General features: G+C 48.0%; 1 protein-coding gene across 1 annotated transcript in view; it reads right to left on the bottom strand.

Moving 5' to 3' along the window:
* Positions 1-14,828, bottom strand: part of PYGM (glycogen phosphorylase, muscle associated) — a 162,945-nt gene that overhangs the window by 20,196 nt on the left and 127,921 nt on the right. Inside the window, exon 15 of the mRNA XM_078660477.1 lies at positions 7,941-7,999. Within this exon, the coding sequence (XP_078516603.1) occupies positions 7,941-7,999 (59 nt within the window). The remainder of the gene's footprint in view (positions 1-7,940; positions 8,000-14,828) is intronic.

The raw sequence follows: 14,828 nt of genomic DNA, 5'->3' as shown, positions 1-14,828 counted from the left end.
CTTTGACTGTTGTCATCATTGCTGTAATAATGTGGGTTGTAGAGGAAGTAGCTCTGGCTCGAAACGTATTGACTGCTACTACTCTTGTCCCACCAAACATTATTATTTTACTCTTCCCTATCATGAAAAGAAGCACCAAATGTTGTATCTCAATAACACTTTCATACAAATGTTGCATCATACTCATAATGCTACGAACACTACCAACTGCTGGGTATGTGGAATGATGCCAGCTCATCATAAGAAGGGAGGAACGCCTTTCATTCCGTTGCCATTCTCGCATAATGGCTTCTGCAGAGCCTGGTTTGCACTGTTGTGGGCCTCTGAAATTGCTAATATTACTCTAGCTGATGTAGGAGGACTTAATGCAAAACTTGATAAAGTTTGTAACCCTGAAGAGGAAGGGGACCCACAAGCCAAAGGAACTGTATGGGAAATGGAGGAGTATCGCAAAGGAAATTCCTCCACACGTTATGTTTTTCCCAACACTCGAACAGGCATGGGTAACGGGCCTTTTGTTATCGCCGTTACTAGAGCCCGAGCAAATCTTTGTGTGAGCAGTTTTGGTAGTATCCCAGTGGGAAAAAGTGACTGTACCACAGTATTGAACATTACTTGAACGAACACTTGCAGTTTTCTATCCTCACACAACACTTATTTCATTTGTGGGAGTAAAGACTACTATCATCTACCAATTGGATGGTCCGGAACATGTTATGTGTCCTTCTTGCTTCCTCCTGTGTTCCAAGCACCTGCATCTTATCATAAAGATCAAAAACTGTTTAATGACATTTCCTTGAACCGATTCAGAAGAACTATAAATAATGATGAAGTGGATCAAACTGACACTGCATTACAGCAATATGTTGACTTTAATTTGGGACTCTTTTTCTTTGTTGGTGCGGCTTTAAATAGTAGGAAGATCAGACGCTTAACCCGTGTAGTAGAGGCTGTGACTAATCAGACAGCAATGGCGCTTGGAAATATTACAGAAGAACTCCAAATTACAAGAATTGTGACTTTACAAAACAGAATAGTGCTAGACGCTATTCTAGCTGATCGTGGTGGAGCATGTCGCATTATCGGTAGTAGTTGTTGCGTATTTATCCCAGACCACGCCCCTTCGGTTTATAATGCCATTTCCAAAATGCATAAAATAGTCACCGAGATACATCAAGATTCAGGAACATGGACTTGGGCTGGATGGTTCTGGAGCGTATTTTCTGAATAGGGTTTGAAAATATTAATCTGCCTTGTTCATAATTATTGCAATTCTCTTCTCTTGTTGTTTATGTATCCAATGCGGGCCAATACTTTGTCCCCTCTGTATTTCCACTTGTACTACTTGTCTACCACCTAAAACTAATGTCCAAAATGTAAATGCCTGTTTAGCAATAGACCGAGAAGTCAGCGATATGATGCTAATTGATATACATGATGTTTATCTTACCCCTTTTGAAGCATAAGAAAATGTCTTAGCTAATGCTAAAAGGGTAGTCTGTGGAAATGTGTAATATTTTACTTAGCATAAGCGACAGCCATTTTGACTGTGGTGTCCATTTAGTTTCCTTCATAATTCTCCCACCCTCTGCTGCTCGTCTTTTCACTCTGCTTGTGTTATCTATTTTAGTTGACTTCCTGACTCAGCTAAAGCAATGTACGTGCTGAGGGTTTGTAGCTGCCAGTGCACCTGGTCTCAGATGTTAACTGTCGACCACTTACTGCTGCCATAAGCATTCCTGCTCCCCCTCCCACTTTGCTGACCACGTAGGTATTCATCTGCCCTTGTTTGCTGATAACTATTTCTAAAACGTGTTCTTCCTATTTCTGTTCACATGCTTACATTGCAGAAAACCGGCGTAAAAGGGTGACGGTTTGTGAATTCAGTGTACTACCTCCTGCAGCACTTGAGAGTGTTGTGTGGATGTGGTCTCACTCATGAGTGATTAATACATTTGTTATTCATTCCAACTCCAGTGCCGATCTCTATTTTGTTGGTCTTTGGACCCGTGGACAAGAGGGTGACCCTGCACCAGTGTGCCCACTTTTAGGCACATTTCCACACCTGGATTCCTCACATTTGAATATTCCTGATACGTCAGACCATGTCCAGAAATTTTCTGTCAGTATCTCTGCGTGCTGATAAGTGGCAACATGCAGCTCAATAAGGACGCTGTTCTGCTCCCGAAATGATGTGTGGAGCCTATACAGGTGTCACTCCAATGCGCTGTTATTCACTTTGGAGACTGTCCATGCTCCCAGACACAGAGCCCCAATAGCAAATTGGTGTGATCAGAGTGCAGATTCAATGACTTATCTGATCAACAGATAGAGGCCAACCACAGAGCAGAGAGGAAGAGTCTCTACCATCAAGAGCATTACTGAAGGTAAGTAACAAATTGTTTCTTACCTGTCTGCATAGTTTTGCAGCTTGAAATATTTTTCTGGATTCACATGCTGCACATTATTCTGGCATCCAGTGGTTGGGTCTGGTATTGCATTAATTGTTCTCTTTTTTTGTTGTTGTTGGTGGGCGTTGACATACCACCATTTGGTGTCCTTCTGTGACGTCATTCCTCTGGAAGCTCCCACCTTTAGTCGCCATCTTCGTATCCTTTTTTGTTTTTTCCTCCTGTCTTATCTTTCTGGTGGAGGAGGGTGGGTTCGCTAGTGAATCCAGAAAAATTTTCAAGCTGCAAAACTACACCGACGGGTAAGAAACTATACCTTTTGCAGCGTGAATCTTTTCTGAATCCACATGCTGTGCATAGACTTTGTAGTGGTTTGCTAGTCTTGTAGTGGTTGGGTGGAAGATGAGCGCTGGTTTGTGAATATATGTTGTAAGACTTTTTGTCCTACTTGTGCTTCCTTATTCATTTGAATGTCCACACAGTAATGTTTCGTGAACGTGTGCACTGAAGACCATGTTGCTGCTAGACAAATGTCTTGGATGGGAGTATTTGCTAGAAAAGTGACTGTTGCTCCTTTCTTCCTTGTTGAGTGAGCCCGTGGGGCTCCTTGTAATGTTTACCTGCCGGTTTGTGGCATAACTGTATGGTTTGTGCACTCCATCTTGCAATGGTGTTTTTGGTCACTGGTCGTCCGAGAAAACTATTGGCAAAAGATACAAAGAATTGCTTTGTTTTCCTGTATTCCTTGTTTTTTTCCATGTAATACATTAGTGCCCTTCTGGCGTCCAGGGTGTGCAATGCTCTTCCTGCTTGAGACTTTGGTTTTTGAAAGAAGCTTGGAATTTATATAGTTTGGTTTATGTGGAACTTTTATACCACCTTTGGCATAAAGTGTGATCTGTTCTCATGACAATTCTGTCATTATGTATTTGGAAGTAGGGCTCTTGTAGTGTTAGTGCTTGCAATTGACTTACTCTATGTAGCGATGCAATTGCTACTAAAAATGCAGTTTTTAGTATGAGCATTTGTAGCATTGCTTTGTGTAGTGGTTCGAATGGTGCTTTCATCAGCTGTGCGAGCACTATATTGCGGTTCCGTGTGGGTGCTTGCATCCGTTTTTGGAGGTGATCTTCTTTTTGCTCCTTCTAGGAACCTTTTGACTACGTGGGATGTGAAAAAACGTTTCCATGTTTAGCCTCTTGTATACACTACAATTGCCGCTAAGTGTACCCTTATAGATGTGTAGCTTAGTTTATTGTGTAGTAAATGTGTTAAGCATTTTAGAACTGCTGATTCCCTTGTGATCTTCTTTGAAAGATGTTCTTTATGGCACCATTGAGAGTACCTTTTCCATTTTGCTGTGTAACATTTTCTTGTTGTTGGTTTTCTAGCTTCTCTGAGCACTGCAATTATGCTCTCTGGTAGCTTGAGGTGAGCAAATTCTAAGTCCTCAGGAGCCATGCCGCCAGGCTTAGGCTCTCTGGTTCTCTGTGTAGTACCTTTCCGTTTCGCATGGTTAAGAGGTCTTTCCTTTTTGGAAACCTGTGCATTGTCCCTTGAGTTATCTCCATTATCTGGGAGAACCAAGTCTGCCTGGCCACTGTGGTGCTATGTGAATCAATGTCTAGACAAAATAATTATGCCGTTTCCTCTGAAGTAAGAGTCAGATAAAGGGAATATAGACCAACCTGGCCAGAGTGGTTCAAAGTTGGGAATCCATTTTATTGGATTATAATGCCCTCACACACCCGGTAGGGTGTCATGCTTCATCATCGGGCTGCTCCTTGTTGGGTCAGCAGTGCAATACCCGACGGGCTCCCTATAGTAGGGGCACTTTAGCGGAGATCTTTTTCCAACAGCCATTTGGTGAAATGGGGGTGAGGGGCCTAGTGTGTGTAGATGAGTGTGTTTAAAGTGAATGTAAAATTAGGTTGGGAGTACCAGCGACGACAACTTTGATCAATGGGTTTCTTACCCTAAGCAAAACAAAAGATATAAGGCGTTGGGCTGAGGTTTATGTCTCAGGTTATGGCGCTCTTATAGGTGATAGGTCAACATGTTTCTCGCCAAATGAATAGTCTGCGGGCGATTCGTCAGGACCAAACAAGGCGGGTATTCTATCTACAACTTAAAATTCAAATGGTGTTGTGGCTGCACACTCACCTCAACCATACAACTAACTAGTCAGCTACCTGGTAGTACTGGAACTACCTGCGGAAAGAGATATTGTATGGAATTAAGAGTCCCATACTTCTTGGCAGCTCCCAGTTCTACAGAATATCTGGTTGTTGCTTCCAAATGCTATTAATGCTATTATCCCATTGTTCTTCCTCCATTTTTACCCCAGTACATGAGGGTGTTTAAACCTACCAGGTACTGTGATGCCTGGTTAGTTCACAGCTTTGGGTGAGTCCATATGCTCTCTCTGCTACGTTGTTTTGTGCCACAAGGGCAGAAGTTCACGCTAGTTCACCTTGTGCACTCACCGTGTGGAACCCTGTTTTCAACTGTTTTTATCTGTTTCATGCTCACCACGAAATTCTAAGAGTCAGTTTTCACAGGGAATATGAGAGAATACACATACCTAGAACTGTACTATACTTACCTATGTGATTTGTTCTCTTTCCGTAGGTAGTTCCAGTACTACCAGGTATCTGACTAGTTAGACGTATGGTTGATGTGAGTGTACAGCCACAACACCATTTGAGTTTTAAGTTGTAGATAGAATACCCGCCTTGTTTGGTCCTGACGAATCGCCCGCAGACTATTAATTTGGCAAGAAACACGTTAACCTATCACCTATAAGAGCGCCATAACCTGAGACATAAACCTCAGCCCAGCGCCTTATATCTTTTGTTTTTACTTAGGGTAGGAGACCCATTGATTAAAGTTGTCGTCGCTGGTAATCTCAACCTTATTTTAGATTCACTTTAAACACACACTCATCTACACACACTAGGCCCCTCACCCCCACGTCACCTAACGGCTGTTGGAAAAAGATCTCCGCTAAAGTGCCCCTACTATAAGGAGCCCGTCGGGTATTGCACCGACGACCTGACGAGGAGCAGCCCGATGATGAAGCATGACACCGTACTGGGTGTGTGGGGGCATTATAATCCAATAAAATGGACTCCCAACTTTTAACCACTCTGGTCAGGTTGGTCTATATTCCCTTTATCTGACTCTTACTTCAGAAGAACAGCCTAATTCTTTTGTCTAAACTTCCCTTGGGGCCTTTATGCTGGACCTTCCCAAAAGCCCTTTGTCCCCTCTTTTGAGTACTGCTATGAGAATCAATGCCATGTGGCTGATTCTGCATTCATCACCCTGTGGAGCAGTAGTATTGAGGGGAAAAGCGTAAGCAAATATCCCTGGCCAGTCTATCCATAACGCATTCTCTAGAAACTGTTAGCAAGGTTGTCTGAATGCGAAGTGTTGGCATTTTGCGTTGTGGGGAGTTGCAAATAGGGCGATTTGCGGAGTTCACCGCTTTTTGAATATTTCATGGATTTCTGATTGATTCAATTCCCACTCGTGGGATGCTGAAGTTTGACTGCTCAGTCGGTCTGCTTCTACATAGTCCTTTCCTGGATGATGTATTGCTACAATGTCTATCCTCTTTGGGATTGCCCATCTCCACAGTTGTTGAGCTAGAGTTGAGTGCTAAGGACTGTGTCCCTCCTTGCTGGTTTATGTAAAACACAGTGGTTGTGTTGTCTAATTGTATTAACACATTTTTCCTGTAGAGCTTTTTCTGAAAGTCTTTTAAGGCTAGGAACACTGTCTTTAACTACAAGAAATTGATGTGCTTTACCGCATCCTGTTGTTTCCAATAGCCCCTTACTTTGAGGTTCTTCATGTGCGCTCCCCATGCTATCTGGGAAGCATCCGTTGTTATGGTCACTGTTGGAGTTGGTTGTGTGAAAGGCCTGCCCTGTGCTTTGTTTGTTTTGCTCCACCATGCCATATCATGAACTGTCGGCGTGAGAACCACTAGATCTTCCCAACTCCCTGTTGTATGTGACCACTGCTCTTGAACCCATTCCTGGAACGGTCTCATGTGTAGTCGAATGTTGGGGACTAAATTAATGCATAAAGCCATCATTCCTAGCAGTCTCCTCACTGACAGAACGTGTCCCCTGTGGTATAGATGTGTCTCCTTCAGAAGTGCTAATGTTCTTTTATTGCTTGGGAATACTTTTCCTAATATTGTATTGATTTCTGCCCCTAGAGACACTTTTTCTTGTTCTGGTGACGATTTGTCCCAGTGTATTGAAGTTGGGTGTCTGCACCTGGTAGAATTGGGAGTCACTACTGTGTAAAAAGTTTGTGGGACCATTATAAAACGAGTATTCATAAGATGAGGAATCTGCAGGGAAATGCATCCATCAGCATGATATGTTTTGAGAATATAATTAACCATCATGAAAAGCCCCCCTGAGATATTTTGAGTACTTCTTTTGAAGTTAACATAGAGAAATATTTGATCTCCGAGGAGATTTTTTTGAAGTAAAAAGTGACACACAGGAATAAGCTTCCATTTAGGGGAAGAGAACACTAGTCATAAACCTTACAGGAAACAAAACATATTTATTAATTTAGATTAAATCACACATTTCTAAATTTCAGTACAAGTAGATTTTCATGCTTATCCACCGTGTGATACCTCATGCTATTATTGAAAAACAGACGTGATTTTCTCCTCTGGGCACATTTGTTTTGTAATCAGACTTTCATATCCACTCCTCAAAACAACTCTGTGATGTTTCTGGAATTTTCAAGTTCAGTAAACAAGAAGCTTCCTCAAATGGCATATAATGGATTTTAAACTTGCCCAAGAGTAATCAGTAGATGGCAACTCTCCAGAAATGCTACAAAAGAGGTCTGTATGCTACCTGCTTCTGTGCACAAGGGTGACTTTGTGACTAAAGAAAAGTTGGGAACTGAATACTTGTGTTCAAGCATATTCCCCAAAATGATGTTGGGTGAATAAGAAGTTGCCCTATTTGTTTCTGTCATTAAGTAGCAGTGGATACATTACAGCAAAATACTGGAGGTGCCAGGGAGGGAGCAGAAAGTCCTGCCCTTTATAAGGTCAGTTTATTATGTAAATCTAGTAATATTTCTGCTGGCAGTTAAAAAAGGTAAAGCTTAAACTTTGCAAGAAGGTATGACGCCCTAAGGAAGATTTTTAAACTATTTAATAAACCATGTGCAATTCTAAAAGATAATGCTTGTGAGAGTCACTGTCACCTCCTGCAATATCATGAAATTGGATGCATTATGGAATCTATGTGATTGTAACCAGAAGTCCATATATAGTCACTACAAAATTGGGGTCATGTGAAGTTGGGAAATGCGGATTAAGGCAGAGATGCAGAAGCAAAGATTGCGAACAAACACCTTCCCAGTCCCTTCAAAAATGAAAATTATACTGCAGACATATTCAAACAAACTTATCCTACTGCATTCAGTCCTACTATGGATGGGATTGTTAGGGGGTAGACGACATCTATCAAACGTGCTCACCTTTCCGCCAATCATAACAGTGCGAGGTACAAATTGCTTGTTGGGTTCTTTCTTGATACCTTGGAGAAAGGAAATAACTGGAGGTTAAACATTGTAATCCACCTGCACTCTAAAGCCCAGGAATGCTTTCTTCATCTCACTCTACAAGTATGGGTCACAAACCCTAATGTTCCTAAACTAACCAGATTGTTTATTAATCACCAGAGCAGATACTTTGAAAGGAAAACGTTACTTACCTAGGTTGCATCTGCTCATACCCTGTACTGCTGTAGATTCACATGCTCTGCATACTCCTGCCACCTAGTGTTGGGCTTGAATATTTACCAGCTGTTTATTCATCTAAAAAAGTGTTTCGAGTCAGATGCACTGCGACTCCCAGCTTGGTTTGCATTCCACAAGTGCACTGACTCCATGTTAGACTGTTTTCTGCACAGCTGTTGAGCATGAAATGCAGTGTGGAGTAGAGAAAGTATATTGTGAATGTGCATTGGACATGAAGTTATTTAGTAAAGAACAAGATCTGTAATCAAAGCGACTTGCTTCTGGGGAGGACAAATTGCAAATGTGAATCCACAGCACTACAAGCTACGAACAAATGCTTACAGGTTAAGAAACATTTTCAGTTCGCCGCACGAGTTGCTGTAGATACAAATGCTCTGCATAGACTATGAAGCTGCACCCCCTCCTGCAAGCGGTGGTTAGCGTGTGGCTGATGGAGATGTCTGAAATAGTGCCAGAGGACTATTTGGCCATCCATTGCCTCTTGTCTGGCTAAAAGTCCACACAATAATGTTTAGTGAAGGTGGCTGTGGTTGACTAAGTAGCTGCTCAGTATAGATCAGCTAATGGAATATTGCCCAGAAAAAACAGGTTTGCTGGCTTCTTACCTGTAGAAAGTGCATTGGGGATAACAGTGAGAGCTCTTTTAGAATTATGATAGGAATTTTAGATGTATTTAACTAACAACGTGGCAATGCCTGCTCCGGATATGGGCTTGACCGTGCGAGATTTGGCAAAGGCATTGAACAACTGGCCAGCTTTGTGAAAGAGCTTGGTCCAGTCAATGAAGTGCATGAAGGTCCGTTTGACATCTAGAGCTCGGGGGTCTCTTTCTGCCACTGAGTATGGCAGAGAGTGAAAGACTGCGCTCTATGGTTTGATTAAGGTGAAAGGGGAAAACCACTTTGGGAAGGAACTTTGTGTTAGTTCCCGAGTACCACTCTATCCTTATAAACCTGAATGAAGGGTTCTTGTACTGTGAGGGCTTCCAGCTCACTAATTATCGGAGAAGAGGTTATAGGTCCAAGAAAAGAAAAGCTACCTCCCAGGAAAAGGTACTGTAGATGGCAACAGTGCAAAGGCTCAAAAGAGGGTCCCATGAATCTAGTGAGAACTATATTAAGGTTCTAGCCTGGAGAGAGCAGAACTCTGGCAGGGTTCTCTTGAGGCCCTCCATTAAGGCTTTAATTACAGGTATGAGGAAAAGGGAGGACTATTCCATGTTTTGCATGTACACAGCTATGGCTGCTGAATGGAGCCATGTGGAAGTGTAGGCAAACGACTTTAGCAGGTGAAACAAGTAAAGATGATATCCTGGACTGAATTTTTCAAGGGATACAGATGTTTAGGGATGCAATAATGGACAAATCTCCAGCTTGCAGAATAGCAGGATCGTGTGTTATGCCTGCGGGTCTCCCATTCTTGAGGGAGAAGCGAACTCTAGAACTACAGGTGCCATATGACTGGATTAATCATTTGGGGCCTGGATGGCAAATTTCATCTTGGCTCCTGGAGAGAAGTTCTGGACTGTGGAAAAGCTTCACATGGGGGTTAAATGACAACTCTAAGAGTGCTGAGCACCAGGGCTGTCTCGCCCACGTGGGGGCTACAAAGATGATGGTCTGTGAGGTTTGTCTACCTTCCGGACCACAAATGGAAGGAGTGGGTAAGATAAAAAACATCGAAGGGGGGGCGTGGCTTAGCGCGCAATGGGGAAAGACGTGCCTGGGTAGAGCTCCTGCCTGAGCTCCCCTACCCCGGGTCATTTCTCCGATCAAATTTGCCCTGATTGGCCTCAAACTGCTGGCGGACCTGCCCGCAACTCTTGCCCACACCCGGAACGATTCTTGGTGAGATCGGCCGCGGGGCTCCGCGCCGGGGCCGAGGGCGCCACGGCGGCCGGCCTGGCCGCGACGACGCTGGGACTGCGACTACGCGAGGCCGCGGCCTCTTGAAAATAACTAGGCCCCACGCTGCGGCCTGCTGAAAACGGCCCGGCACCTGGCAGACATGGACTGTGGCGGAAGTGTTGCCCCCCGGAGCGCTTCATCCTCCGATCCCATATGCCCAGCTCTGGAGGGGCTTGGTGAGGGTGTCGGCGGACCGGAGGCAGCCGGACTTCGGCGGAAGCTGGGCCTGGCGGAGACGGACCTGAGGAGGCGCGGAGGTGGTGGGGAGACCAGCCGGCGGCCGGAGACGACAGCGGAGCGGAGACACTGAGACGGTGCGGCGGCGTTGTGAGGTGAGCGGGGGCCCTTTCCTTCTCCCTCTCCCGCCCCGCACACTGCCTCCGACCGGCGCCGCCGCCCAGAAGACTCCGGTGCCCACAAGACCTCGCGGAGACGCGACAGGCTCCCGAATCAGAGGATCCTCCCCCCCACGGACCCCCCCCCCAGCGAAGGGCACACCGAGCTACACCTACACACAGCGACCATCTGCGCCCTCTCACGCCTGCCACGACACGCCCTGGGGAGACGCCCTGCCTACGATGCGGACGGGAGCAGCCGGGGCCTTTCTGCCACGGACGCGGGACTAGAGCCCTGAATCTGCCACAGCTTCTGCCCTGCACTACCGCTAGCCCAAGGCACCTGCCCTACTGCACGCATAACGGGGCCACCACGAGGGACCTGGAGGAGCGGATGAGACCGCGGGGCCTGGAGGGGCTTGCCCGCCAACTACCTGGGAGACGCTACACTCCTACTGGCGATCACGAAGCTACTAAGGGTAGCGCCTACTCACGGGCCGCGCAAACGCGGCATTTCGAAGCGACCGGACACTAGAGCGGGGAGCCCCCCCACCTGCGGAGCCACAGGACCCGAGCGAAAGAGGGAACGGCGCGCACAGGGATAGGCGCCGAGGACACAGCACTGCTGATCTGCATGGCCTGACGCACTTCAGGCGCGACCCGCGGACTCGCCCACTCCCCTGCGCTCTCACAATCGAAAGCGGGAATCTCCCCTGCCGCTGCCTGCACAAGCAACCTGCCCCATGTCTGGCGGGGTGAAGACGCGCACTGGAACGGGGGGGGTGTCGGTGAAGGGGAAGACGGCGAAAACACCATCCAAAATGGACGCTGACCACGTGGCGTCGAAGCTGGACTCTGTCCTGGCAGCCATGGAAAGGATGGAGGAATCCCTCCAACAGACGCGCACCTCTTTGGAAAACAGGATAGACAGTGTGGCGATTGATCTAACTCATCTCAGAGCCGATCACAAGAAATTACAGGAGCGCACTACTACGCTGGAAGGTGCAGTGACAATAATGGAACCGAAGGTGTCGCAGTCAGACAAACACATACAGGATCTTCTTAACAAGGTGGAATTCCTAGAGGACCGAGCGGAAGATGCGGAAGGGCGGGCAAGAAGGAACAATATCCGCTTAGTGGGCATTCCGGAGAAATGGGAAGGGATGGACCCCACGCAGAGAGTGGAGGACTGGCTACGTGAACTGCTACCGGAGGGGGTGCTGTCGCCTCACTTTGTGGTGGAACGTGCCCACCGAATGCCCACGAAACCCCTAACCACTGGCTCGAATCCCAGGCCAATAATCCTCCGAGTCCTCAACTACAGGGACCGCGACGCGATCTTGCGGGAAGCCAGGAAACTAGGCGAGATCAGGATTGACAACACCACAGTGATGTTCTTTCCGGACTATACTATACAAGTCCAAAGGCAAAGACACTCCTTTCTGGAAGTGAAAAGACGATTACGGCAAGCTGGACTCACATACTCGCTTCTCTTCCCTGCCAAGCTACGGGTGGTAGCAAAAGATAGGACACACTTTTTCACGAACTCTGACGAAGTTGAGGCCTGGCTGGATGAGAACATGCCTGATGTACCTAGGCGAGCGCAAGGGACTGCTACCGCAGAACGCACGCGAGGGGCGCGAAGGCGCCGCCGACGCAGGGCTCCCACGCCTCCCAGACCGCGAGAATCGCCGACTCGCTCTCCAACTGCAAGCGAGATGATGCAAGAACAACGAGACGCCCTCCGTAAGGTGGTGGAAATCAGCAGCTCCCCAGCTCCGTCCCCGGCCCCGGACGCCACCCCAACGCCTCTCCCGAGTGATGATGAAGCAATTTATGGCCTACAAGACTCCCAGCACACTGACGACCTCCCGGACGTCACGCCGCAAACTGCAGACTTGTTTGGCTGAGCGACCCACGCAGAATCCTGCTTCCACGCGATGGAAATGTCATATCTACGCGGAGGCTTTGCAGGCCTCCATTGTGTGAAGAGATCTAAGCAGCTACACATTGCTAGGCCCTGCTCGCCTTGGGACACTGGACTCCGACCAGGTATTGTGCTTATTATGTACTCACGACCCGGCCACTTACTGTTGAGAACCGGTCACCTAACCGGCAGCATCACATGTGCTGACCAACTACAGCCGGACTATCTGAGGTGAGAGCTCGCCCCCCTGAGAGCCCTACTCTTCCGGCCAGATGCCTGGTGAGCGCCTATAGTTGCGCTGAACGGCAAGACCTGGGCGACCGCCAGACGGCAAGGGCCTCCTGACCCTACCCGGGAGGGATGTTGCACTCACTATGGATTATACTGTTATTTGTACTGTTACAGCTTAAGCCACAAAGTACCCCTTAGAACTGTATAGTTTACGAGCTCATACGAGCGTTTGGACGGCGACATGTTCTGTAGCCGACCTTTTGGCATTTTAGGTTATGTAGCCATGTTGAGGCCACGTGTTTCCATCCCTCTCCCTACCCTTTTACTTCTTCGGAGATCACTACGCTCTGTGCTGCGACTTTGGGGCACTTTTGTACTGGGGAGGACACTCTGGGCCAAGTGGGAGGCACTGCTTGAGTGCCTGATGGTCGGGGGGGGGGGGGGGGGGGGGGACCTACACTCTACGGAACAATGACTGCGACACGAATATGCACTTGGAACATCAGGGGGATGCACACACCAGCTAGGCGTTACCAGATTTACTCATACTTGAAGCGACACAAGATAGGCATAGCACTGCTTCAGGAAACACACTTGAACGAGGTTGAGGTCCGGGCACTACACCGCAAATGGCGCGGACAACTCTATGCCACATCCTATTCCTCATACGCCCGCGGTGCATTGATCAGGGTCCGCCCTGGGACCCCCTGGACGGCTACAGACACTACGATAGACCGGGAGGGTAGATTCGTTGCAATACAGGGCAGGCTAGATGGGCACCAGATGGTGCTGGTATCACTGTACGCTCCAAACACTGACCAGGGAAGCTTCCTGGCGCGCCTCTCTACGATAATGGCAACCTGGCACGCGACCCCCTGGCTGCTGGGTGGAGATTACAATTGCACGCTAGATACTGCACTGGACCGCTCCTACCCGCCCCCCTGTTGGTGCTCCGACACGCGGAGCCACGAAGGCACTGCTGGAGTGGGCCGAGCAGTGGGACCTCCATGACGTTTGGAGATCACATAACCCTGGGACACGAACCTACTCCTATTACTCAGGCGCCCACGACTTACATGTCCGCCTAGACCGATTCATGTCCTCCACTGACCTCCTACCCCTTGTGACTGACGCACTATACATGGGCCGCACACACTCTGACCATAATCCACACTTCTTAACCATGGCTTGGGACCGACCACACCCTCCCATTCCCACCTGGAGACTACAACCGACGATGCTACTGGACGCGGCTTTTCGCGAGTCCCTACTCACACGCACTACTCAATATTTTGAGGACAATGCAGGCACAGCGTCCTCCCCGCAGGTAGAGTGGAATGCTTTCAAGGTGGTGATTCGGGGTCACTGCCTGAGGACACAGGGCCACATGAGACAACAACTAGAAGGTGAGCTCACCCGATTAGAGACTACACTGCTTGAAAAGGAGGGGGAGGCCGCTGAGGGTAGCGCTGACTCGCTACAGGAGGCGCACGCAGACCACGCGAGCCTCTTGGAGCGACTTCGCGACATCAACTACGCAGCACACTCAGCGAGGACACACCACATGAGTGACAGACCAGGCAAGTTACTAGCCTGGCTGATATCAGAGGAGACGCGCTCGACCCCAGTGGTAGCGATACATGTGGAAGGGAGGGGCCTATTATACTCGCAGCACCAGATCCATGAAGCGTTCACCACACACTATACCGCACTATATCGCACTATATCGCTCCCGATTACCCCACCCGCGCCCCGACATTACTGGCTACCTTGCTCCCCTGCCAATGCCACAACTGACTACTGCACAACAGGACGAGCTGGGAGCCCTGCTCGACCCTGATGAGGTACGCGATGCGATCTTTAACTTGTCTAATAGCAAATCCCCGGGTCCGGATGGGCTTCCAGCCGAATTTTATAAAGCAGGCTCGGACATACTCATCCCTGAACTTCTGAGGATGTATGCTGCAGCCTTAGAGGCAGCTGCCTTACCCCCGACGTTGAATGAAGCGACCCTGATTTCCATTCCTAAGCCTGACAAAGACTGCACACAAGTGGGCTCTTACCGCCCACTAGCGCTGCTCAATACAGACTACAAAATACTGGCCTCTACTCTAGCTCGGAGACTGGCCCCTTATGTGCCCCGACTGGTACACCAGGATCAGAATGGCTTTGTCCCAACGCGCCACACCTCCCATAATATCCGTCG

This window comes from Lissotriton helveticus, chromosome 9 (assembly GCF_964261635.1).
Source record: "Lissotriton helveticus chromosome 9, aLisHel1.1, whole genome shotgun sequence".
Taxonomy (NCBI): Eukaryota; Metazoa; Chordata; class Amphibia; order Caudata; family Salamandridae; genus Lissotriton; species Lissotriton helveticus.
This window is presented reverse-complemented; position numbering and strand designations above follow the sequence as displayed.